At 34.7% G+C, this 26,485-nt stretch overlaps 1 protein-coding gene across 5 annotated transcripts in view; it reads right to left on the bottom strand.

The window, feature by feature from the left end:
* Positions 1–26,485, bottom strand: part of STAG1 (stromal antigen 1) — a 453,722-nt gene that overhangs the window by 71,875 nt on the left and 355,362 nt on the right. For all 5 annotated transcript variants that reach the window (XM_046002314.1, XM_046002311.1, XM_046002310.1 and 2 more), the window contains 3 exons: positions 25,807–25,921; positions 17,670–17,787; positions 8,038–8,141 (listed from right to left, as the gene is read on the bottom strand). In XM_046002314.1, the coding sequence (XP_045858270.1) occupies positions 8,038–8,141; positions 17,670–17,787; positions 25,807–25,921 (337 nt within the window). The remainder of the gene's footprint in view (positions 1–8,037; positions 8,142–17,669; positions 17,788–25,806; positions 25,922–26,485) is intronic.

Here is a 26,485-nt window from a genome sequence, read left to right as displayed (position 1 = left end):
TGCATAGTATTCCATTGTGTATATATACCACATCTTCTTTATCCATTCATCTGTTGATGGACATCTAGGTTCTTTCCATAGTCTGGCTATTGTAGACATTGCTGCTATAAACATTCGGGTACACGTGCCCCTTCGGATCACTATGTTTGTATCTTTCAGGGAAATACAAATCAAAACCACAATGAGATATCACCTCACACCAGTCAGAATGGCTAAAATGAACAAGTCAGGAAATGACAGATGCTGGAGAGGATGTGGAGAAAGGGGAACCCTCCTCCACTGTTGGTGGGAATGCAAGCTGGTGCAACCACTCTGGAAAACAGCATGGAGGTTCCTCAAAATGTTGAAAATAGAACTACCCTATGACCCAGCAATTGCACTACTGGGAATTTTCACATATTTTTTAAAGCATATACTAACAATGTTTCTGGACTCAGTTATATTTAGTTGTCCTTCTGAGTCCTAAGTCTGTTAGGCAATAATCAAGACATGGGGTACAGCCTGTCACCACTGAACCAACTGAAGCTGATAATGCTGATCACCTTGTCCCATATTCAACTAGTTAAACCATAAGTGGTTCCAAAAATAAAATATTAAAATGCAAGTTCTGTTAAGATAATTTCCTCAGGTCTGACAGTCTCAGAGGTCACACTCTTAGTCTCATTTCTGTAAAAATGACCATTTTATCACTATCTCTGTTAGTAGAAGTTCTAGATTGAGCATGGTTGGGTCCATTGCTAAGAATCATACATGGTCTGGTGTCTGATAGCATCAGAGATATAATAAGAAGCCTACTAAGTGCCAGGCTAGGCCAGTGTCTTTTGTAGAACATGCACTTAATAAATGGTACTGTTTATAAAGGATTTTACTCAGCCAAGGTTGCTTATCTAAGAGGGAGTAAAATGTAATGCAATATTTCTCAAAATAAAGGAAGCTAATTTTTTTTTTATGCCTTAAAAAAAAAAGATAATCTCCCCAAGGTATTTTGTAATTATCTTGAAGGCATTTAGCACCATAATGTTAAATGGCTGAATGTTTCATTCCAACATAAACATTCCAATATAAATTACCACTTTATAAATGTAAACCCTAATTTATTTTTACATCAATACAGCTTTTATTGTATCTTTAAAATACCACAAATAATTCTGAAAAATCATCCAGCATCTTGCTGTTTCTGTAACTGGACAACTTAAATCTTATTCATCACCTGCTAAACTGTTTCTTTTTCACAAACATACCACCCCAAATTTTCTGATAGTCTTGTTTTTAACTGTCACAGTTTGCTGAACCAAAAAGTAGCTGAGTTCAATACAAGTTCATTGTCATTTCCTTCAAAAATCAGCTTATCTTTCTGGGTTTGAGATACTGAACAAGCAACATCTGGCCTCATCCGAACTCTGTGGTTGCATTTTTTCACCCAAGAAATCTTGGATTTCAAAAGAGAACCACTGTCCTGAACAACAACACTGATGAGGAAGTGAGCATACAAAGACCTCATCTTGTGACAGAAGCCCAGTCCAATGCCCTTCATCATGTTTTATATGTAACTACAGAGTGCAAACAATATCCATTTCTTTTCTATTTCTCTCAAGTTGGCACCTATTCTTTTTCTTTCTAAGGAAATGGAGCTCTCTTCCCAGGGTTCCTCTGGGCCCCTTCAAAATAATAGTACATCCCTTCAGAGTGATGTTGACATTTCCTGGAATTGTCAATAATCTGAGTGCTGAGAGTGGTCTTCATTCTCACAGCAGATGTTTGATAATATGTGGAAGAAGTAATAAGATCTCCTATCTGGTTCCTCTTCCAGAACTTTATAGCTTTTCTACATCTTAAAATACAAAATAATCACTCTGGAGTATCGTGGTTAGTTCTGCACAAAGTAATATAAGGGACTACATATTATGTGGAATATACATCTAGGAATGTATTCAGGATATTGAGAAGTCATGAAATTCATCTCGCAATGTATGAATGGTCCAAAGATACTGATTTTGGAGAAATAGCGGTCTTTGATTAAGTGATCATTATGGTAAGTAGTCTATATGCATGAACTACTCAATCAATCCTCAAAACCTCTGATGGGAATGGTAAAAATGGCATACTACCTATGAAGGAGGAATTTGCCAGTATCTAACAAAATTGTATACACATTTGTCCTCTGACCTAATAATCCTACTTTTAAGCAATCCACCCCACCAACACACAAGGTACAAGTGTGAAATGCACAATATTATTTGCTGCATAGTGAGTTATTTCTAACAGAACACTATTTCTAATAGTAAAAGACTGGCAACAACCCAAAAGACTCTCAATCGTGTAATCCACATAATGGATACTACGCAGCCATAAGAAAATGAAGATCTCCAAATAAAGGAACAGAGTGATATCTAGGATACACTGTTAAATAAAAATGTAAGGTACAGAACACTGTACAAAATACGCTGTCTTTTGAAGGAGAGGAAGGAGGATGGAGTGCGTACATTTATCTATCCTTGAAACACTGGAAGGATATTCTGAAAACAAGTAAAAATGGTTATTAGTAGGAATGGATGTAAAGGGAGATATAAATATATGAAAGACTTCTCTGATTGTGTATTTTTACAAGGTTTTGACCTTTTAACTATGTACATGTTTTACATATTTCAAATGAGAAAAAAACATACAAAATCAAAGTTAAAAATCTTCTTATGCTAAATTTAAGTAATCAGTATCAATATGACTATGTAATTTATATATGGATATATACAAATATATACATATATTTCTTAGCTCTGTGTACTCAAAGTATCTATCAGAAATAATAATCAATTGACAATGAATACCCTTAGTGACAAGATTTTAACTTTAAATACTATTCTTAGTAAAAGGCACCATGGCTTGTTAGAGATTCCTGTGGTAGAATAATTTAAGAATCAGCTTTGAAAGTGCCTTCCAGTAACCTCTACCTCCTGGCATCATGCTCTTATTATCTCTTCCCAGAATGACTAAGGTTGACATTTGTTAACCAACAGGAGACCGTGGAAATGTTATGTGACTTCTGAGAACTAGTTCGTAAAAGACACAGAAGTCCACCTTACTCTCCTTTGGATCATTCATTCTGCTTTATTGGGGGTATAGCTCAGTGGTAGAGCATTTGACTGCATTCTGCTTTATTATTTCTTGGATAATTCACTCTAGGGATGGGGGGGAAGGTGCATCAACCATGTCATGAAAACACTCAAGCAGTCCTGCTGAGTGGTTGGTAAGGTGAGGTGCTAAAGCTCCCCACTAACAATCAACACTAACCTGCCAGTCATGTAAGTAAGACATTATGAAAGTAATAAATTAACAACCAAATCTTCAGAGTTAGCTAAAGCCCTGGTTAACATCTTAAACGCAATCCAATGAGAACCTTTAGTCAAAATCAATCAGCTAAGACACTCCCCAAGTTTCTGACCCACAGAAACTGAGATAATGAAGGCTTACTGTTTTAAGCTTCTAAGTTTTAAAGTAATTTTTACATGACAATAGTTAACTAATATAAAGAGTAAAGATAAAAAGCGAACTTTATGAGAAAGCAAGAAAGTACACCAAAAAATGATTAAGATATGTCAAAAAGGTTAGAAATGTTTAGCCAGAATACGCTCTCATCTCAAAGTTGGGACAACACATATTTTTAAGACTTTCATTTTGGAAAATCTAAAAACCACTCATTTGTCATGACTGCCTCATTAATTCCCATGGGGTTTATTTTTCTGTAACATTTTAAGGTGAATTCTTAGTATATCATTTCACTTCACCCATAAATATTTAAGTGTATGTTTTTAACAGTGAAGACTTAAGAACAATAAAACTTGCCATCTCCCAACAAAATAAAACAAATTCTTAGTATCTTTTCATACCCAGTCCACAGTTTTCTTAATTTCTATGCTTTGGATTTCTTCATATATATATATATATATATATATATATATATATATATATATACACACATATATATATATATATACACACACACAGACTATACATATTTTTTAGAGAGAAAGAGAGAGTGTACAAGTGGGAGGAGGGGCAGAAAGCAAAGTGTAGAGAGAAGCAGATTTCCTGTTGGGCATGGAGCTTGATTCCAGGACCCTGAGACCATGACCTGAGTCAAAATCAAGAATTGGGGCGCCTGGGTGGCTCAGTGGGTTAAGCCGCTGCCTACGGCTCAGGTCATGATCTCAGGGTCCTGGGATCGAGTCCCGCATCTCTGCTCGGCAGGGAGCCTGCTTTCCCCTCTCTCTCTGCCTGCCTGTCTACTTGTGATCTCTCTCTGTCAAATAAATAAATAAAATCTTAAAAAAAAAATCAAGAATTGGACGGTTAACTGACTGAGCCATCCAGGCACCCGTCTGTATATTCATATTTAATTAAGTTTTGATGATTAAACTTATGCCAGCCATTCCACTATCTATACATATTATGTCTTTTTGTTTCTTTGTTTCTTCTTTACCACCTTCTTTGAGGGTTCTAATAAACTCTTTCATTTATAATAATCAACTTCAGGCTTATATTTAATTATAGCAAAATAAAGCAATTTTGCTCCAATAAAATTCCATTTTCTTTACGTTATTGCTGTCACATATATCTATGTAGCTTATAATCTTAGTACTTTTTTTTTAGTGCTGTAATTACTGCTTTAAATAATCTCACGTCCCTTAAAAGTAAAAAAGAGAAAAAAAGGAAAATATGTAATATATACAGCCTTTTATACCCACCCACATATTTACCATTTTTGGTACTGTTCATTCCTTTCTATGGATTATTATTCTACCATTTAGTATTATTCTTTACAGCTTAAAGGACTTCTTTTAGTAATTCTTCTAAGGCAGGTCTTCAAGAAACATGTCTGTCAATCTTTGTTCTTCTTTTAATTCACCTTCATATTTCAAAGATAGTTTTACCGGATTTAGAATTCTTGGTAGGCAATTTTTTCTTTCAGTGTATATGTCATTCTGTCAGTCTTCTGGCCTCCACTGTCTCTTATAAAAAATTAATTGCTGGGGCACCTGGGTGGCTCAGTGGGTTAAGCCTCTGCCTTCGGCTCAGGTCATGGTCTCAGGGTCCTGGGATCGAGCCCCACATCAGGCTCTGCTCAGCGGGGAGCCTGTTTCCCCCCTCTCTGCCTGCCTCTCTGCCTACTTGTGATCTCTCTCTCTGTCAAATAAAAAAAAAAAAATTAATTGCTAATCTTATTACAATTGGCCTCTAAATGATGACTCCCATTTTTCTCTTGTTGCTTTCAAGAGTTTTTGTTTTTGGCTTTTGATAGTGACTATCCTATCTGGAAATGACTCTTTTGTGTTTACACTACTTGAGTTTGGTTAAGCTTCCTATTTTTTGGATTAATGTTTTTCATCACATTTGGCAAGTTTTTGGCAAATATTTCTTTGAATGTTTTTGTTTGTTTGTTGAAGATTTATTTATTTGACAGAGAGAGAGATCACAAGTAGGTAGAGAGGCAGGCAGAGAGAGAGAGGGAGAAACAGGCTCCCTGCTGAGCAGAGAACCTGACGCGGTGCTTGATCCCAGGACCCTGAGACCATGACCTGAGCCGAAGGCAGAGGCTTAACCCTCTGAGCCACTCAGGAGCTCCTCTTTCAATGTTTTTCTTTCCTGACTCTTTCTCCTATTCCTTTCTTTCTGGAATTCTCATTATAAAAATATGATGCACCTAATGTTTCACACATTTCCTGGGCTCTGTTCATTTTTCTTCAATCTTCTCTGTTCTTCAGAATGAATGATTTTTATTAATCTACCTCCATGTTCAATGTTTCTTTCTTGTCATCTCAAATTTGCTACTTTTCAACTCTAGAATTTCCATTAAGTTTTCCTTATTTCTGTTACCATATTCTCCTGTAATTCTTTGGACATATTTTCCCTTGATTCTTTCAACATATTTATAAAAAGGGCTCTGAAGTATTTGCTAAGTCCAACAATTAGGCCTATTGAGAAGCCATTTCTATTATCACCCCCCCCTCCCTGCCCAAGTATGGTCGTTTTTTATCGTTTCTTTGCTTGGCTGTAATTTTTCTGGAAGAGTCAACATTTTAAGGTAATACACTGTAGTAACTATGGGTTTTTAACTTATTTTTTAATTTTTATGTTTAAAAAAATAATCTTCAACTTAAACTTCAAATCTATAAAGGTTTACCCCTCTGAGACCTGGGTTAGAAAGCATATTCAAAGTTCAGCCTGTTCTTCAAGAAACAAGAAGTGTTGGCGAGGATGTGAAGAAAAAGGAACCCTCATATGTTGCTGGTGAGAATACAAACTGGTGGAACCACTGGGAAAAACAGTATAGTGTTTCCTCAAAAAGTTAAAAATAGAACCACACTACAATCCAGTAATTATACTACTGGGTAAAATACAAAGAACACACAAAAGCACCAATTAAAATGGATACATGCACTTCTATGTTTATTGCAGCATTATTAGAATAGTCAAATTATGGAAGCAATGCAGAGCCCATCAATAGATGTGGGGTGTCTGTGTATGTGTAACACACACACACACAGTAGATTATTATTAAACCATAGAAAGGAATGAAATCTTGCCATTTGTAATGATGTAGATGGAGCTAAAGAGTATAATGCTAAGTGAAATAAGTCAGAGAAAGACAAATTGCTTATGATCTTAATCCCCCGTGGAATTTAAGAAACAGACGGGCAAAGGGAAAGGAAAAAGAGACACACACACATATAAAAACCAAGAAACAGACTCTTAACTATACAGAACAAACTGATGGTCATCAGAGGGGAGGTGGGTATGGGATAGATAAAGTAGGTGAAGGGATTAAGACTACACTTAATCATGATGAGCACTGAGTAATGTACAGAATTTTTGAATTATATGATACATATAAAACTAATACAACACTATGTGTTAACTATACTAGAATTAAAATTAAAAATAAAAACATAACAAAGAAAAAGAAAAAAAAAGTCCAGCCAGTTCTTAAGTCTGCTTTGACTTTTATTGTCCATTGGGTTATCTCAAGTTTCTCAGTCAGTCAGTAATATATGCAGAGCTCATCTAATCCTTTTCATGGTTTTCTCATTTCCAGGATTTTTTAGTTAGATTCTTGGTCGGTTAACTGTTCTTCCCATCTGGGACTACAACCTCTGAATATCACAGCTTTGGGTTTTTCCTTGTTTCTACCACATTTGCCATTTCTGGATCACAAAGCTCTGGACTTTTGCCATTTGTACCGTAAGTCTGTCCCCTCTGAGAGCAAAGCTGCTGGTTTTTACACATGTTCCACTCTGGTAAAACTGTATCAAGTTTATGGCTATGTGTATGTGAATTATAATGCCAGGCAAAAATGCAGCAGACTGCTGTTGCTTTTACCTTAACCTTTGGTAGTTTTTTCAAAAATATATGCTTCTCTATTTGTCTTCTATCTTTGGTGAATTCCCAGAACCCTTTGATAAGGTTTTTGGACAAATTCTGCAGTTTTATATTTTTTCCTTTCTGTTCCTTCCTTCCTTTTTTTCCTTCCCTCCCTTTCTCTCTTTCCTTTCTTGCTTTCTTTTCCGTGCAGATAAGAATTACCTACCTCTGCATACCAACAGAGCTTGTCTTTCTATCAGTGATTATCTCAATTCATCTTTAATACCACTAAAACCTATTAGCCTCATATTACAAATAAGGGAATTAACACAAAAAGAAAACAATCAACTATCCAAAGATTAAACAATTGCTAAAGGGAGGAGTAAAAACAGGCATTTTCTTTCAGAGCCTTCTGCATTTTTAACAGATATGAATGTGAAAATTATTAAAGTACTAGAAGAGAAGCAGGTACAGGTGCTTTGGGAACATGAAAGAAAAGAATCTGTTTCTGAAACCTAAGTGTAATTAGTAGATAGGATATAAAGACAAAGCACCACAGCATGTATCATTTATAAAAATACTATGTTTTTATGTTTAAATATACCACTAAAATCTCCAAATATTTAAGATAGTTAAACACATTAAAAGTCTTTCTGTAGATTGCTCACTAATGTAACTTACTCTCTTGCCAGTACCCCTTCCCACTGGAGGATGTGCCTCAGCAGCTTGACGAATTGTACACACCATCAGCTCTATAAGAGCACTCTCTTGACGGTCAGACATTGCTAAAGTGAAACAAAATGTATTAGTATGAGTAGATAGTTTTGCAATAACCATGTATTAAAGAGAACACAATTATTAAAAACTGCAAACATACATACTCTATTACTGGTTATTTTAAAGACTGAAGTTAAGCTCTATATTCTCTTTTTTTTATGAAGTAATACATGCTTACCATAAATCAAACAAGAAAGAGATGTAGAAAGTAAAGAAAAACAGAATATACTTTGATTTCTTCTACTACCTAGTCTCTTCTAGGATTGTATTTCTGAATAAGGCAATTTTTACTGTATTTCCTTGCAGATCATTTAAAGCTCATAAAATAGGGTATCTTTTTTTAAATAAAAAAGTGTTACACATATTTTTAAAAAGTAACAATAGATTTTGATATCTTTCAAGTCACTACATATATGTATGAATAATTTTCTTAAATAATTACAAGTTATTACATGAGTATTCCACAATTTAGTCACACCTCTACTGTTTACTCAAATTGTTTCCAAATTTTTATTACTATAAACAATACAGTAATAAATATCATTAACACACATATATTTATGTAACTGGTATTAATTTCTGTAGAATTAATTCCCAAGAGGGTAATGGGTCAAAGGTTAAAATCTTGACACTGATAAATATAAGGCTATTTACTGTAATCCAAATCTCCAACTGAAATGATGATGTTTGGTTCCTCGTATCCCTGGCTAGCACTAGATGGCATAAATCCTTTCAATATTTGCCACTTCAGTGACTGAAATAAGGTATTTCATTGTCATTTTGCTTCTTCCTTCCTACTAAATAGTGAAATATATTTTGTTTATTGGCTTAGAATTTTTTTCTGAGATTTGTCTGTTTATTCTTTGCCTATTTTTTCTACTGTTATTCACCTTTCTTGAACTCCTGTAAATAAGAAGTATTAACTCTGTCTTTTGAATGAGGCAGATATTTTCTCCCAGTTTGTCCTTTTGATGTCAGACTCTTCATGGTATTTTTGTCAGACAGAAATTCTTTTTAAGAAATTGTTAATTTTTATAAGTTATATCTGTACTGATCTGTTTTATGGCTTGTGGCTTTTTTTTCTTTCCAGTATTAAGGAGATATATTTGACTTGTATATTTATATAGATAGATAGTACAAGTTTAAGTTGTACAGTATAATGATCTGACATATATATTGTAAAATGATTATCACAAAGTTAACTAATATCTGGGATGCCTGGGTGGCTCAGCCATTAAGTGTCTGCCTTCAGCTCAGGTCATGTTCCCAGGGTCCTGGGACTGAGCACTGCATTGGGCTCCCTGCTCAATGGGAAGCCTGCTTCTCCTTCTCACACTCCCCTTGCTTGTGTTCCCTCTCTTGCTGTGTCTCTCTGTGTCAAATAAATAAATAAATAGCTTTAAAAAAAAAGTTAACTAATATCCATCGTCTCATATAGACATAAAAAGTCTTTTGGGTTTCTTGTATTGCTTTCAACAATCTCCTTATCCTAGAGATTAGAGAAATGTATTTTCTAGTTCATTTTCTTCTCTCTAGCTTTTACATCTTTAAACTGTCTGGAATTTATTTCTGCTGATAGCATGAAGTATAGGCCTATTTATTCCTACCAAATGAACAGCAAATTAGGCCTCCACCACTGCTAAGTAAACCAGCTTTCCCTGCTGAATTTAAATGTCACATTTAAACATTTTAAAAATGTTTTAGGTTCTCATATATAGGATTCTTTATTTAGTTTCACTAATCTATATATCTATTCCTAGTATAATGCCATACTGTTTTGATGATAGGTGCTTTAAAATATACTATAATGTACTTTAATATGTAACTTAATTCAACTAATTTGAACATTGAGTTGAACAAGACTTGTTTACCTAGTCCTTTGCCTAAGTATTTTCCAATTTCTATAATGCTAATACCAATTAAGCATTTTTTATGTGTAAGGTAATGTTCTAAGATATTTATATGTATTAACTTGTTTTATCCTCAAAACAATTCCAAGAGATAGGAGCTAGTATCTTCACGCTTTATAGACAGGGAAAACAGAGGGGTTGAATAACTTTCAAAGTACTTAGCTAGTGGTAAAGTCAAGAAATGAACCCAGGTAGTCTGATCCATAGTCTGTTCTCTTAAGGACTATGCTATACTGACTTTTAAACAGAGGAAAAGAACTCTCCCTAAACTTTGAAATCATTTTGCTTAGTTCTTCCTCTTATCTCATCTCCCAGTACTCTCTCAAACCCACTGGATTTGAACTGATATTTTATTTATTTTTATTTTATTTTTCTTAATTCATTGATTTTCTGAGGGAGAGAGCGCAAGTGAGCACACAAGGCAGGTAGGGAGAAGGAGACAGAGAATCTTAAGCAGCCTCCATGCCCAGCATGGAGCCCGACATGGGGCTGATTTCACAACCCTGAAGTCACCACCTGAGTTGAAATCAAGAGTCAGATGCTTAACCGAATGAGCCACCCAGACATCCCTCAAACTGGTATTTTTAATCCACTGAGCCACTCTGGCGCCCCTCAAACTGGTATTTTTAAAAAGTTATTCATTACATGGGAAGAACATTTTAGTAACATTTTTCAGCCAGGAACATAACATAGCCTTTTAATTTTGAGATCTTATCCTATGTCATTTAAGAAAATGTTATGGTTTTCTTCACGCTGTTTTGTACTTTCCTTGTTGAATTTACTCTTACATATCTTTAAAGACAGATTTTTAGTGCTAATTTGAATAGCTTAATTCTATCTCTGTCTCTACCCCCTTCTCTGTATATTTATTTATGTTAAAGGCCAATAGATGTGGGGATTATAGAGACAGACTTTGATATAAATGAAAGAGATTAAACTTCAGAAGTTTATATTATTTTAAAAAATTGGGCAACAGCAATGAAAAGACAAAGACATAATAAAATCTTGCCCTTTTTATTCTAAAATCATTCTGTATAATATGTATGTTCATCTTAATTTAATCAGTTCTTTGGTTTTAACATTTTGACTATCTTAAGAAAAACACATGAACGTCAGCCTGTCTTAGGAAAGCCTCATGAAAGTTTGTTTTTCCATTTATACTCCTCGATCCAGAGCCTAATAGGAAAAAGTGTCCCACTCAATAAAACTAAGTCTCTATTTTTATGATTCTAGAATTTCGTAATTTTTTACTTTTCACTGCAGATAAAGGAATGACAAGTTTGTCTATGAACTAAATACATTTCTTTTATTTATGAAGAAAATCTTGCTCTACGGAAAGTGAGGAGAGAGAACAACTTATCAAGTATGGAAGCTTTCCCCTGCTCCAAAACCCTTCTTAGTGTTGAAGAATAATCAAACCTCATATAGTGTCCAATGCCATTAATTTTGTTATTTTATAACTGTGAAACATCTATTTAGACATGATAAATACTAAATTTCAAAACAGTTGAAATCCCCTTTAAGATATGAGAGCAAAACCAAGTAATAAAATTGAAAGCAAAACAAATGTAAGCCACAGACAAGAGACGAATAGCCACAGCGACAGAAAGAAATGGGTAGCTGTCCGCACTATGAATTATCAGGTAACTACACAACTTTCCAAACCTTCACAAACCTCTTTGCACATCATCTCCATTTCCTCACTATTGATTCTACTCACATCACCTTGAACTGTGGCTTCTCTCTTTGCCTACCAATGAAAAGAAATGCTTAAAAGTCATCAACAATCCAAATCATCACTAAAGTCAATAATCTTTGCACAGTTCTCCTCTGTAGTATATGATATTATTAGCCATAGATCTCTTGAACATCCTCTTTACTGAGCTTCTATAAAGTATAATTATATCTTACCATCTTTTTTATATAGTCTGCTAGAGCTCTTACTCTCTCTTGTTCTTCCTGCTTTTGTCTCCTATCCATAATCTTTAAAACATGGCTATGGGCTCTTTCTTTATAATCCATCTTCCTCCTCCATATTTTTATTGTCATTTCCCATAGAGATCATTGCCACAGTCATCTAACTGGTCTTCTGCCTATCCCAAGCCGTGTTTACAATATCACTTTTCTTAAAATAGGAATTTGATCGTATCACTCCCATTTAAAAATCCCTCCATGTTCCCCTACTACTCAGAATGAACTAAATAAATCTACTTACAAACTAAAATGTTCTACATTACCTGGCTTCTGCCTCCATCTCATCTCGTGCTACTGGCTCACTGTAGTCTAGCTACTGCAGCTCCTGGAACGTAACAGTATCACTCATGCTTCAGATCTCTGCAACTGCTATCTACTCTACCTAGATGGCTCTCTTTTGACACTTCCTTGGCTAGCTCCCTCATCCTTCAGATTCTTGGCTCATAGGTGGCCTCCTCAGAGAAATCTTCCTTTAAGGATTCAATCTGAAGACAGACCCCTCCTTATTATCATCCATCACATCACCCTTGAAATTATCCTGTTTACTTGGTTTTGATCTGCCTTGCCCACGAGAATGTAATCTTCATATGGGCAGTGAGCTCAACTTGTTTAGGACACTACACTAAGTGCTAAGTGTGAATACTCAGCATATAAAAGGTGATCAATAAATATTTTTAGATTATAAATACGGTAATGATTCCCTGCTTTGAAGAATTCCATTTATCCACATTTACCTTATTCAGTATCTGGATTATAGATTTCTACTAACAGAAATGACCACAGAAGATTATCTACATTGAATTTGGGGGATTTTCTTTTTATAGATGAAGCAGAAGAGACCCACATAAATTAAATGAATTACTTATGGTCTAGTTACCTGGTTACCAAGGCCCTCATATTATTCTAAAAATTTTTCTATATCACATACACACAATCAACACCACCACCACTGACAAAAAAACCCTGTCCTTTAAAAAGACTATGAGGCAGTCTTAGACTACTGCGATTTAAGTTGATACTGATAAGTCTTTGACAATGTGTTTCCCCAAATTTTAGTCCTGTTTCCAAATGCTAACTAAACTTTCATCCAATGGAACATCTTTTATACTCCACCTACATAAAATATAACTTAATTTTTAATCAGTCTGAAAAATAATTAAGTTATTGGTGGCATTTTGCTACCATAAAATACAGCAAAATAATAGCACAGAAAATTTTGTTGGATGCCATTCTATGCCAGAGTTAACAGTACACATATGAACAAATGTGTGTAAAAAGTAGAGTCATGATACAACTATAGTTCTGTACTTGTTATTCATAATCTCCTCAGCCTTGCTTCCCAGATTCATTCATATCCTAAAACTGTGGTTCACTTAAGAACTTCTTCCCATTTTATAACTCACTTATCTAACTAAAATCAAAGCAATCAAACCAAACCAAATTAACTTAACTGAAGTTAAACCCTAATGTCAACTTAATTTAAGTCACATGAAACACCTAATAGTGCACAGTTCTTTCAACAAAGTCAATTCATGCAAAATACACTGACAACTGACAGACTTAGTGATTACTATCTACTGACTGGCACATCTTATTTAAATGAGTAAAAAGTCAACAATACCAAAGCACAGCACTTTGGCTCTTCCCTTACTCTGCATCCCTGCCTCCTTCTTCTCATTGGAAATAACCTTACAGAGCATGGAATGACAAAAAGAAAATGGCATGGAAACATGACAACAAGCTCTAATAATATGCTGATTCTACAGTGACAGTCAACTGTAAAAAAAAAAAAAAAAAGAATGGAATGTACTCCTAAATACTATGCCACACACTTTGCTCAAGTGTTCCCTGGGCTGTACTGATTGGAAGGGGAATTGATTTTATTGAAATTGAAAATATTGAGATTCAAATAGAAACAGAATGCATAAAGTCAGTGAACTTAGCTGTGAATGTATGTTAAGTAAAATAAGGAGAAAATGAAGAATGTATGTTCATATTCCTGTGATCACAAAAGGGAAAAGAGATTTGGAGTAATGTTGAGAGTTTGACCTAGTAGACCTCAACTTAGTAACAGACCTGACTTCTTACCAAGGATATCCAGTGGAAAAAACACATGCAAAAAGAGAAAATGATAATGTGGGATTAAATATACTATAATCACAGCTACCTTAAGAGAAGGTATGGGAAAATTTGGGGAAGGATTTCTGTTACAGATTAAGAATGAGGTTATAAGGCAAATATTTTGAGTTTAAAACAAGCAATTTGGTCAAATTCTCACTCTTTGCAAATGATATGATACTTTATGTGGAAAACCCTGAAGACTCTACCCCCAAATTGCTAGAATTCTTACAGGAATTCAGTAAAGTGGCAGAATATAAACTCAATGCACAGAAATCAGTTGCATTTCTATATACCAACAATGAGACAGAGGAAAGAGAATTTAAGGAGTTGATTCCATTTATAACTACACCCAAAACTCTAAGATACCTAGGAATAAATCTAACCAAAGAGACAAAGGATTTATATACTCAGAAAACTACAAAATACTCATGAAAGAAATTGAGGAAGACACAAAAAAATGGAAAAACATTCCATGCTCATAGACTGGAAGAAAAAATACTGTTAAAATGTTTATGCTATGTAGAGCAATCTACACATTCAATACAATCCCTATCAAAATACCATCAACTTTTTTCACAGAACTGGAACAAATAACCCTAAAATTGGTATGGACCCAGAAAAGACCCTTAATAGCCAAAGAAATGTTGAAAAAGAAAACCAAAGCTGGTGGCATCAAAATTCCAGACTTCAAGCTATATTACAAAGCTGTAATCATCAAAACAGTATGGTACTGGCACAAAAACACATAGATCAATGAAACAGAACAGAAAACCCAGAAACGGACCCTCAACTTCTACCGTCAACTAATCTTCCACAAAGGAGGAAAGACTATACAATGGAAAAAAGACAGGCTCTTCAACAAACGGTGTTGGGAAAATTGGACAGCCACATGCAGTATGAATATGAACCATTTCCTTATACCACACACAAATACAGACTCAAAATGAATGACAGACCTAAATGTGAGCTAGGAATCCATCAAAATCCTAGAGAACACACAGGAAGCAACCTCAACCTTGGCCGCAGCAACTTCTTGCTAGAACCCATCTCCAAAGGCGACTGAAATAAAGGCAAAAATGAACTACTGGGACTTCATCAAGATCAAAATCTTTTGCACAGCGAAGGAAACAGTCAGCAAAACCAAAAGACAACTGACAGAATGGGAGAAGATATTTGCAAATGACATATCATAAAGGGCTAGTTATCCAAAATCTATAAAGAACTTATAAAACTCAACACCCAGAGAACAAATAATCCAATCAAGAAATGGGCAGAAGACATGAACAGACATTTTTGCAAGAAGACATGCAAATGGCCAAAAGACATGAGAAAGTGCTCAACATCACTCAGCATTAGGGAAATACAAATCAAAACCACAAGGAGATACCACCTCACAGCAGCCAGAATGGCTAAAATTAACAAGCCAGGAAAACGACAGGTGTTAGCAAAGATGCAGAGAAAGGGGAACTCTCCTACACTGTTGGTGGGAATGCAAGCTGGTGCAGCCAGCTTGGAAAACAGCATGTAGGTTCCTCAAAAAGTTGAAAATAGAACTACCCTATAAGCCAGCAATTACACTACTGGGTATTTACCCTAAAGATACAAATGTGATCTGAAGGGACAGGTGCACTCCAATATTTATAGCAGCAATGTCCACAATAGCCAAACTATGGAAAGAGCCTAGATGTCTATCAACAGATGAATGGATAAGGAAGATATGGTACATATATACAACGGAATATTATGCAGCCATCAAACCCCCCAAATCTTGACATTTGCAACGACATGGATGGAAATAGGGGCTACTATGCTAAGCGATATAAATCAGAGAAAGGCAGTTATCATATGATTTCACTCACGTGGAATTTAAGAAATAAAACAGGATCATAGGGGAAGGGAGGGAAAAATGAGACAAGATGAAACCAGAGAGGGAGACAAACTGTAAGAGACTCTTAGGAAACAAGTTGAGGGTGGCTGGAGGGGTGGGAGTGGGGGGATTGTGTGGCTGGGTGATGGACATTGGGGAGGGTATGCGTGTGGCGAGCAACATGTATTGTTTAAGACTGATGAATCACAGACCTGTACCCCTGAAACAAATAATATATGTTAATTTATAAAATAATTTAAAAAATGAGTTAATGAGTAAAAAATAAAATAAAATACGCAATTTGGGCCACTTTCCTGGGTATATTTGTGTATGATACATACCTGTTGTTTCTCTCATTGAATTTGTCAAAGCCACAGTAGATAATACCAATTAGCATCACTGCTTGGAAAGAACACTGGGGGATGATCTCTCTCCTATAGTGACCTGTTTGGGAAGTCTATGGCAGGGGATGGCTCATCTGTTCTTATATCCCAGGGGGTTGAATCACAAAGTAAAGTAGAGGAAACAGAGGAGGGAATCAACAGTATAATATCTTATTTAATCTTCACAAAAACTATGTAAGCTATGTAACAAAAATAACCTTTATAGTATAAAGAAAAGGAAGCTAAGGATCAGAAAAATGAGGAAACTAGTTACAAAGAATAGAGAGTTAAAAATCTGAATGTACTTCTTTCAATTCTGAAGTTCAGGTTTAGTTCACAATTGTCGCTTACATCAAAGTATCTATATTTCAAGTCTGTTGCATGGCTTAAGTGAAATAGCATTTCTTTAAAGTACTACTAGGGTTAGTTTGAAAAATAAACCATTTAGGAAAAAGCATTTTTTGTTTTAAGGACTCATTTTCACATAAACTTTTAGAATTAGCATATAAGCATTTTATTAAACATACATATCCATTTTGCTGCTCATGTTATTAAGTAACATGTAATAAGATACATACTTCAGAAATCATCATATAACAATTAATTCTCCTTATTTTTTTTTAAATTTTTTTTTTAATTTATTTATTTGACACAGAGAGAGAGAGATCACAAGTAGAGCAGCAGGCAGAGAGAGAGGGGGAAGCAGGCTCCCTGCAGAGCAGAGAGCCCGATGCGGGGCTCGATCCCAGGACCCTGTGACCATGACCTGAGCCGAAGGCAGCGGCTTAACCCACTGAGCCACCCAGGCGCCCCAATTCTCCTTATTTTTTGAAGCTCAGTAAATGAATTTATTTTTTATTTCCTGGTTTTAATAATTAAGAAACATAACAAAAGGGGATGGTTATGGTCTAATTAAATCCTTGAGTGTCAAAGGCTTTTCCAAACTCACACATAAATATAATAAAACTCTGGGTGCACATTATTTTTTACATTGAGCACATCAGTATTTTGTGTCTCAAATCAGCACAAAGAAAACTTTTTTGAGTACTATACAATACGTATACATTTTAAAAACTTGTACAGCATGGTAGCAGTCTTAATCCAGAAAGCGGTTTTAAACTATAGACACATCCTTACTTATTACAGGAAACAAACTGTTCTCTTTTTAGTAAGACACACAGCATATTTACATGTATTTATAAAGAGGTGACCTATACAGAGTGCTATGATTATTTATGGAAATCCAAAATAATATGAAATCATCTTGTCAAAATACTATACCTTCCTCTCCTTGAACAGGTTCTTCTAAAAGCAACTCTGTCATACATTCCCAGTCTTTCAACAGTTCTTGAGAGCTCTCCCACAAACTGTCCACCAAGTAGGCTGCATGTTCATGTAACTAAAAATAACAAATCAATTATGACTGAAGAATATTTAATGAAGAAACCAATACTATTTCATTTTAATAAGCCACTTTCTTTATAACTGAGATGGCCTCGTCACAACAATTCCAGAAGCCACTTCAAAAACAACAAATATATTTGTATGCCATTGTAAATAATGAGGATGCAATATGTAGACTTAATAAAAAATTTATTTTTTTGCAGTAGTAAAGTTAAGGATCTCCCAGTCCAACCACATCATTTATAGATAAGGAAACTGAGAGTATAACTAGTTAACGGAATTTCTGAAATTACAAATTGGATCATGGTCCCTTTTCATTATTCTTGGTTTGTTTGTAAAAATAGCCTTTTTTTTTTTTTATAGGAATCACTTTCTTTCTCCCGAATTCCTTTGAAAAATTGGTACTAGTACTACTTACTTTATATGTCTGTCATCTTGGTCAAGGTCAAAATGTTAAGTTACTCTATCTCTTCTCTTTTGTATTCTCATTTCCATTTAATTCATTGCATTCCCTATTCCACCCCATCCCACCCCTCACCTTTTTGCTGCTCATTACTCTTGACAATTTTCTTTGGAATCCATGTTCCCACAGTAACAAACACTCTCATGTTCTTCATCAAACACTTCACACCAAATTTTCTACTACAAGCAGTAGTATGAAGAATATTATTCAAAAAGCTCTTCAGAGAAGGTAAGTAGAGATGTTGGCATTGTTCTAGTTTCTGCTACTACAACTAACTTCTCCACCCTTATATAAAAGTTCTGTCATCCAGATAAACCAGTTTCTAGATTAGAGTTTTTAAAACTATACATTTCAACCCATTCATTACTTGTTGGACTAATAATTTAATACATTGTGACCAAAGTTAAAGAAACAAAACAAAACAGAAAAGCCTATATGGCACATAGAAAGTTAAGTACTACTTCATAGAACTCTTATTTGTTATACATGCTTCTACTTGTGAGACAAAATACTTTTCACATCATGAATAGTGGCCTCCAAATGTATGCAAATCTCCTTTCTAGATCTACTGGTTGTTTACTGATATAACGGCATATTTGGTAAGTGAGTGAGTTTTCTTCCTCATTCTTAATTCTATCATTAATTCTTCTATGTGCATTTTTTTTCCTATGTGCATTTTGATGATCGATTGAAAGCTCTGCTTCATTTGGACTCCTTAATTCTATACTTCATTTCCACTGCATTTCAAATCTTACATTCTAGCTCCTCAAGTGCCTCGGAAAACCACACACATATATGCACACACAGAGAGTTTTCCAATGATTTTCTCCAGAGTAGATAATATGGATTAGCATCTCTACTTAGAAAGAACACAAGAAAAAGTTTGTAGCAAGGTACATTTTAACTTTCCAAATTTACACATCCTAGGAAACTATTCCCAGGTCTTCACTCACATCATTCCAATGACAGCTATAAGTAGTGTACCACCTGGTTTCAAAAATGGAAATTAGCAGCAGAAAACAGAAAAACAGTTTCAAAGTTGGAGCTATTAAAACCCATGCTAGAATGAAATTACTATTTAAAGGGTATAGTGTTTCAGTTTGGGAAGTATTTTTTAAAAGTTCTAGAGATGAATGGCATTGACTGTTGCACAGCCATGTGATTTAATTTAATGGAATGAATGATATACTTCAAAATAGTTAAAATGATAGATTTTGTTATGTCTATTTCACCACAATTGAATAAACCCCTATGTTAAATATTAAATAAACTTGCTTTTATGCCTGACTCTGTGTACATGTTAAGTATGTCCATAAAATAGGTATAAAAAAGTTCATAATTATATTTTTGGTAGATTAGACCTTCCATACATATAAAATATCCCCTCTCTGTTTCTCTTAATATTTTTGGTCCTCAATTCTGTCTTGTCTTATATGGTACTGTCTCCTCAACTTTCTGTAAGCATTTGTTAATTATATCTAGCCTTTATCCAGGTTGTTTATTTTCTGTGTATAAACTTCCTGTGTTTTGACTGATTTGTTCTATAAACATTTTTCATCTGTTTATTTTTACCCTAAATGACAATCTACTTTTTATAAATTTGTATAACTGATATTGGAAATATTCCTGGATTCTGATTCTCTATGCTCTACTGACATTTTCTTGTCTTACCTGTGGTTTCTTCAGTTTATTTTCTAATGTATTTTTCTATCACTAAGGTCCCTAACACATTTATTTACTTCATTTAATTTTACATTGCACTCCTACATTTTAAGAATATTTTTTAGGTATTTGCCTTAAGCTTCACAGCCATACTATGTAGGCTTAGTTTTATGTTTTTTTCTGATTTATTTGCTCACCAACGTTACTTATATTCCTTGTTTTCCTTTTACTGTCTTCATTTTTTATTTTGCTAGAAAACATCCTCAAATAATACTTTCTATATAGAATATATGGGTGGTAACTATTTTAACGGCATGTCCTTTGACTAGTTCTTCCTCTCTATTCTCTGTTCTCTTTTACAGAACTCCTACAGACAACAATGCGTACTTCCCGTCTTTTCCTTTGTGGTCATCAGGTATGCCCCAAGACAGGAAGACTATATCATAAATAATACGTCAAGCTAATTTCTGACTAACCATGTTATAATGATTGCTGCTACTCATACTGGTGAATTCTCACCAATATGTCTTCTCACATTACTTATGTACTACCTTCTGGAAAAAATCCCTTGGTTTAATCTATAGCCAATCCTTGGTTATGTCCATTCAGGCCATTTAATGATCTGCTTCACTCCAAAATTTTGGAAATCATGTTTCTAATTTCTATGAATGCCCCTCCTCTTTCATAATAGCTTCTTCTTATATCCAGAGGAATTAATCAAATTTTTTCACCAATGCTGGGTTCTGTGCTTCAAGTTTCAGTAATTCTTGGTTATTAGTTCCTATAATGTTAATATTCTGGACTCAAAAATATTGGTAGTAAGAATGCCTTTCTTAAGTCTGATTGCAAGGTCCTGGGTTCCTACGTTGTGCATGAAGTGGAAAGACGGAATCTATAATCAGGCAGGCTTTTCCTCTAACATGTAGCTATGCAAGTTCTTTTGAATGCTGAAGTTCCCTGTCCCTCCTGATGGCCATAAATTATCTGGGGCACTCATCCACTCTTTTATTTCTTGGACCAATGTGCACATCCCAAATATGTTTCTAAAGGGAAGAATAAGCTCAGCTAAGGCAGCCACTTAATTACTACCTATAATTTAATCCTTTCACCAGTCTGTGCTGCTCCCATCTTTGGTTTACTTCAGATTTCTACCAGAAAATCTCAAAAATTTTCGTGCTCTTCGTTGCCCTGTATATGGCTATGGGTTATTTAACTCTAATAGAATTAATCATTAATTTTATAGCTTCCATAAATTCCTCACAGTTCTCTTTCATCCTGACTTATTCAGCATGAGGTTTTCTTTCAGGTGAGTGAAAAGAATTGTTGGCACAATTCAAGGCTTTAAGTAGTGTAATTCCATAATCACTGGCGTTTTTAAAGATGACTTCTCTATGCCTTGAACCAAGGCATGTTGAAATTCAGCTTAAGCATTTTGTCATTGTTCCAGAAATTTTTTTGTGTGATAGCCAGTATTTTCAAAGTAGATGCTAACTTCTTGGACAATTTCCTCATCTTTTTGATTAGTTAAGGTGGTGACTTAGTAGAATCCATTCTTTTAACACCAGTAACCAGTTTTTTCAAACTCAATGTGTATACCAGAAGGACATGAGAATGTGTGGCCCATTTTCTGTTTCAAATTCACCAGTGTTAAGTAACAACAATCATTATAACATGGTTAGTCAGAAATTAGCTTGATGTAATGTTTATGAGATAGTCTTCCTGTCTTGGGGCATACATGATGACCACATAACTTGCTAGTCTCAAATCTCTGTAATAATACCATGAAAATTCATGTTGGAGAAAAAAAAGTTCAAATATGGCCAGTAAGGGTAAAAGGTTATAATTGTCTTTCAGACACTTTATACCAACGACCTTCTATTGGTAGTGAAAGATAAAGCTATAGGAAGGAAGGTCCTGAGGCATTCTCAATGGCTACAGAAAATCCTGGGACTAAAAAGGACCTGGAACCCTAAAAATGAAACAAAAATAAATTTTCTAAGAGGAGTTTTTGGCATCATAATTTTATAAAAACAGCATGAAAATTAGTTACTTACAAGCATTCTTCAGGAATTAGATGAAAAAAGGTAACTCAATAGGTAAAGAGTCACCGTATACAAAATAGATAATTGAAATTAGATTTAAATTTATTTACAATTTATATGAAACATATAGATTAAAATTATATATAAAATTACATTTATATCTAGGTGGATTTTACTCTGCTACATCTAAGTGTAACTTATTTCATAGGGTGTCTCCTAAACTTGTATATAAGGCAAATTAAGTTCATTTTTCTGGTGACCTTAATTACAATTTTCTGGGCACATTCTGATTCATCTTTAATTGGCTTCAAAATTACTCATAGTATTTTACATGTTTTCTCTGCCTGCTGACTTCTCCATCAAGCAGTCAAATACACGAATGGAGCTGACTGTATAATGAAACCTTTGATTCTTTTTATGAAAAATCATTTACGATGCAAATAATCACCTCAAGTTACTAAGTTTAAAATTCTAAATACTCCTATACTGGGTTTTATTCTCTGATGAAACAGAGCCAGTTGTCAGTGAATCTTAAAGGACATATAAAAACAAATAAGAAAAAAAGTTATCATTCATGAGCATCATGGGCAGATTCCTTGGATATGTCAATGTCTGTTAATCTTCCATTTTATACTGTGTTTTATACTGTGATAATTAACTTCTTCATTTCATATGCCTAGAAGGAGGGTGATCCTATTTCTACATCATCAGCAATGTTTTGGGTTATGCTTTATGCTTTTAAATAATTATTGATAGTATCTTTGTTACTCTAAAAAGTATCCATTTATACAATAAGTTCTATGGTTACTCCATAGGGAGTATCTGGGAAATCTGGACTCATCACATTAAAGTACCATTGTCCTACCAATTGTCATACTGAAATCAGTGACTGCTATAAAGGTTGTGATGGCTTTAAAATGTCACTTTTTGGTACAAAAAAAATTAACTAGTTTAGACATATCTCTTAATCTCTATTATTTCACATGTAATTCACATATAAAAGAGGTAAACTCCTCTTTTGACTATAAATCTCTTTTACTTCAGTATTTCAGAATTCTATTACTGAAATGTTAGTCTTAAAACCTAGTAAAACGAAGAAAGAAAGATGATAATTACTTCAGTTAATCCTACTGATTAGTGATTTATCTGTAAACTGGATTTGTTCTACATTATGACCTTTAAAGTCTCTTGCAATTCAACTTTTTATGAGTCTATTACTAAAATATTAGTAATTAACGTGTTGCAGTAATGTAAAGAGGAATTCAGAGTAAAACACAATGAGAATTCCACCATAAGAATACAGCTTTAATAAGCTTTAAGTTCCAGGTGTACACTAGTTTTACAGGATAAGAAAAGAGATTTTAACAAAGATGTTTCTTGTGAAACACGGGAGATTATAGAATACATTATTATCACAAATCGACTAAAACCTTTTAAATACGATTTGCAGTTGCTTCTGTATCTGACTAGAATGCCATAGAGAACTGAGAAATATATCTTAATGTTCTCCTAACACTTTAGTACACAGCAGCAAACACAAAAATATAGTAATACCACCTGAAAATAGAGTGGCATACACATTACAAATTACTGCTTCAATTAAAAGATGAAACTGTGTAAAACTAAGTACTTACAGTCTTAATATATCAAAAAGAAAAGTCCTCAGGGTTTCAGAGATCCAAAAAATTTTCCTCCAATGAACAACCAAATTCAATTAGTCTAGATCATCATATTTCTTAAAGTTTCCAACAAATGTTTTAAGTATTATTTACATGTCTTATCGCTATCAAATTTTGAAACTATTTTTGCTATTAAAGTTACATTTTCATGAAGGATTTGACTTTGCATAATACTTTTAATCCCATTCCTTTAAAAGTATAACTTTTTAAAATTTAAAGGTATAACTTGAAATGGTCTATCACGGGGCGCCTGGGTGGCTCAGTGGGTTAAAGCCTCTGCCTTCGGCTCAGGTCATGATCCCAGGGTTCTGGAATCGAGCCCCGCATCAGGCTCTCTGCTCCGCGGGGAGCCTGCTTCCTCCTCTCTCTCTGCCTGCCTCTCTGCCTACCTGTGATCTCTGTCTGTCAAATAAATAAAAAAATCTTAAAAAAAAAATGGTCTATCACAAGTGTGAGATTTAATGATTAATGTTTTATCTTAAACCTCACAAGTATTCTGTATTTTATTCCATAATATATCCACACTTGCTTTTTAAGAAATTAATGTTTTAAACCCTCAAAACGTAAAGTGTGGTCGGTCCCTGGACTGAAGGCAGAAACATTACAAGATGCATCTAGGAGCAGTTAGAAATGCAGCACATTGTGACTACACCTCAGACCTACTGAATTGGAACTGGCATGTTATTTAACAAGATCCCCATGTAATTTGTATACATATTTAAAGCACTTCCTAAACATATATCCTTTATTCAAATACAACTCTGCAGACGGTTTTGTTTCTGACTTTATTCATTCTCTGTTCTTTCCAATTTGCCTAAGAAATATCAGTAAGTCTTCTGCTCTGCTTTGTCCTAATTCCACTTATTCTACTGACACAGTTCCTAATTCTCTGATTACAATTTCCCTATAGGTTGCCTGTTTGTCTACTTCTCATCCTACAGAGTTTCTCTAGGATTTTCAAATTTGAGTAATCAAAATCATTGAAGTTTTTCACCTTCCTGGACATCCCAACACAAACCAAAAATCTTTTAATTCAGGGTCCAAGATCTCTAGATTTTTCTGGGCAAACCAAAGTTCACTTGTGCAAGCAAATTCTGATAGATACTGTATTATGAATGTTAATTTCAAAAACATTTAAGTGATAAATGACATCAAAATGTCACATGAAAATACTGCTAATGGAGACTGTACATCTACTAATTAAAACATTTAAATTCCTATTTTATTTCTCCTTAAAAATGTAATTTTTAAACAAGTTAGAACTAATGGTTTTAACACCTTGACAATTTTTACAAGATCTTTATATAATTTAAAATCTACACACAAAAATTCAAGGAAAAAAAGCAACAACAAACAATTGGGTAGTACTATGATACTACTGAAGTTTAAAAATTGCTAGCCTATATTCAGTGTGGACCTATACCTGCAAAAATACTCCCACAAAAGGCAGAATACATATTCAATAATCAGACAATCCATGCAGGCAATTTTGTAAGAAACAGGCTTATTTTCACAGGATGAAAAATGTCAATTAATTACAATGAATAATAATTTTATTTAAAATGTAATTGAATACAAAAAATAGTTATATTAAAATCTACCTCACTTTCTTTTCTTATTGTATTATTTTAAAATTTTTTATAATGTTATGTTAGTCACCATACAGTAAATTATTAGTCTTTGATGTAGTGTTCCATGATTCATTGTTTGCTTATAACACCCAGTGCTCCATGCAACATCTCCGTTTCCCTCTCTCCAGCTCCTTCACACACACACACCCCTCCCCATTTCCCCTTCAAGAAACCGGCTCCCGGGCGCGCTCACCCCTGTGAGGAGGCCAGAGGCCGGACACTGGAGGCGCTGTCTCTGCTCCCGTTAGATCATGTACCAGCCCAGCCGGGGGGTGGCCCGGCGTCTCCGCCCCTGCCTCCGCACTTACCAAGCTCGCCCCCAGGACCAGCTTTCTCCACGGAAAAATTTTCCTCCTTATTACCACCAGGCTCACCAATCCTCCACCACTCCCTTCTAAAACCCTCAGTTTGTTTCCAGGAGTCCATAGTCTCTCATGGTTCATCTCCCACTCCGATTTCCCCCTCTTCATTTTCCCCTTCCTTCTCCTAATGTCCTTCATGCTATTCTTCTTGTTCCACAAGTAAGTGAAACCATACCTCACTTTCAAGAAAGAAAAGAACCAGCATCCTAATGAGGTTCCCATTTGGACTGTTCCTTCCTCTCCTCTTTGCTAATGCTTCTTCTGCTTGTGGGTCGTGTCTGCTGAACAGCCTAGAAATAAGTAACAAAACCAGAGCATTAGGAATTTGCATGGATACAAATTTTAGTCTTTTCCTTCATTGTACAAATTATTTTAGTATTTAAAAGGCAGTATCAGATATCAGGTTACTGATTTATTTCAAACCATGCAACTGATGTTCTTATAGGTTAAAAATGGTTAGATCTAAACAATTTTGTACAATTCAATCATACACACAATGTAAAAGAAAGCTTTTTGACTAATCAATGTTCAAATATTCACAAAAATATAAACTTCTTATCCTATATGATAGATACTAGAACATATATAATTTTAAAAAGAGTTCTATTTTCTGGGGCGCCTGGGTGGCTCAGTGGATTAAGCCGCTGCCTTCGGCTCAGGTCATGATCTCAGGGTTCTGGGATCGAGCCCCGCATCGGGCTCTCTGCTCTGCAGGGAGCCTGCTTCGTCCTCTCTCTCTGCCTGCCTCTCTGCCTACTTGTGATCGCTCTTTCTCTGTCAAATAAATAAATAAAATCTTTAAAAAAAAAAAAAAAGAGTTCTATTTTCTTAAATACTAATTTCAGAGTGAAGTA

Source organism: Meles meles, chromosome 4 (genome assembly GCF_922984935.1).
Source record: "Meles meles chromosome 4, mMelMel3.1 paternal haplotype, whole genome shotgun sequence".
NCBI lineage: Eukaryota > Metazoa > Chordata > Mammalia > Carnivora > Mustelidae > Meles > Meles meles.
Note: the sequence above shows the minus strand (reverse complement) of the source record. Positions and strands in the feature narration are given on the sequence as shown.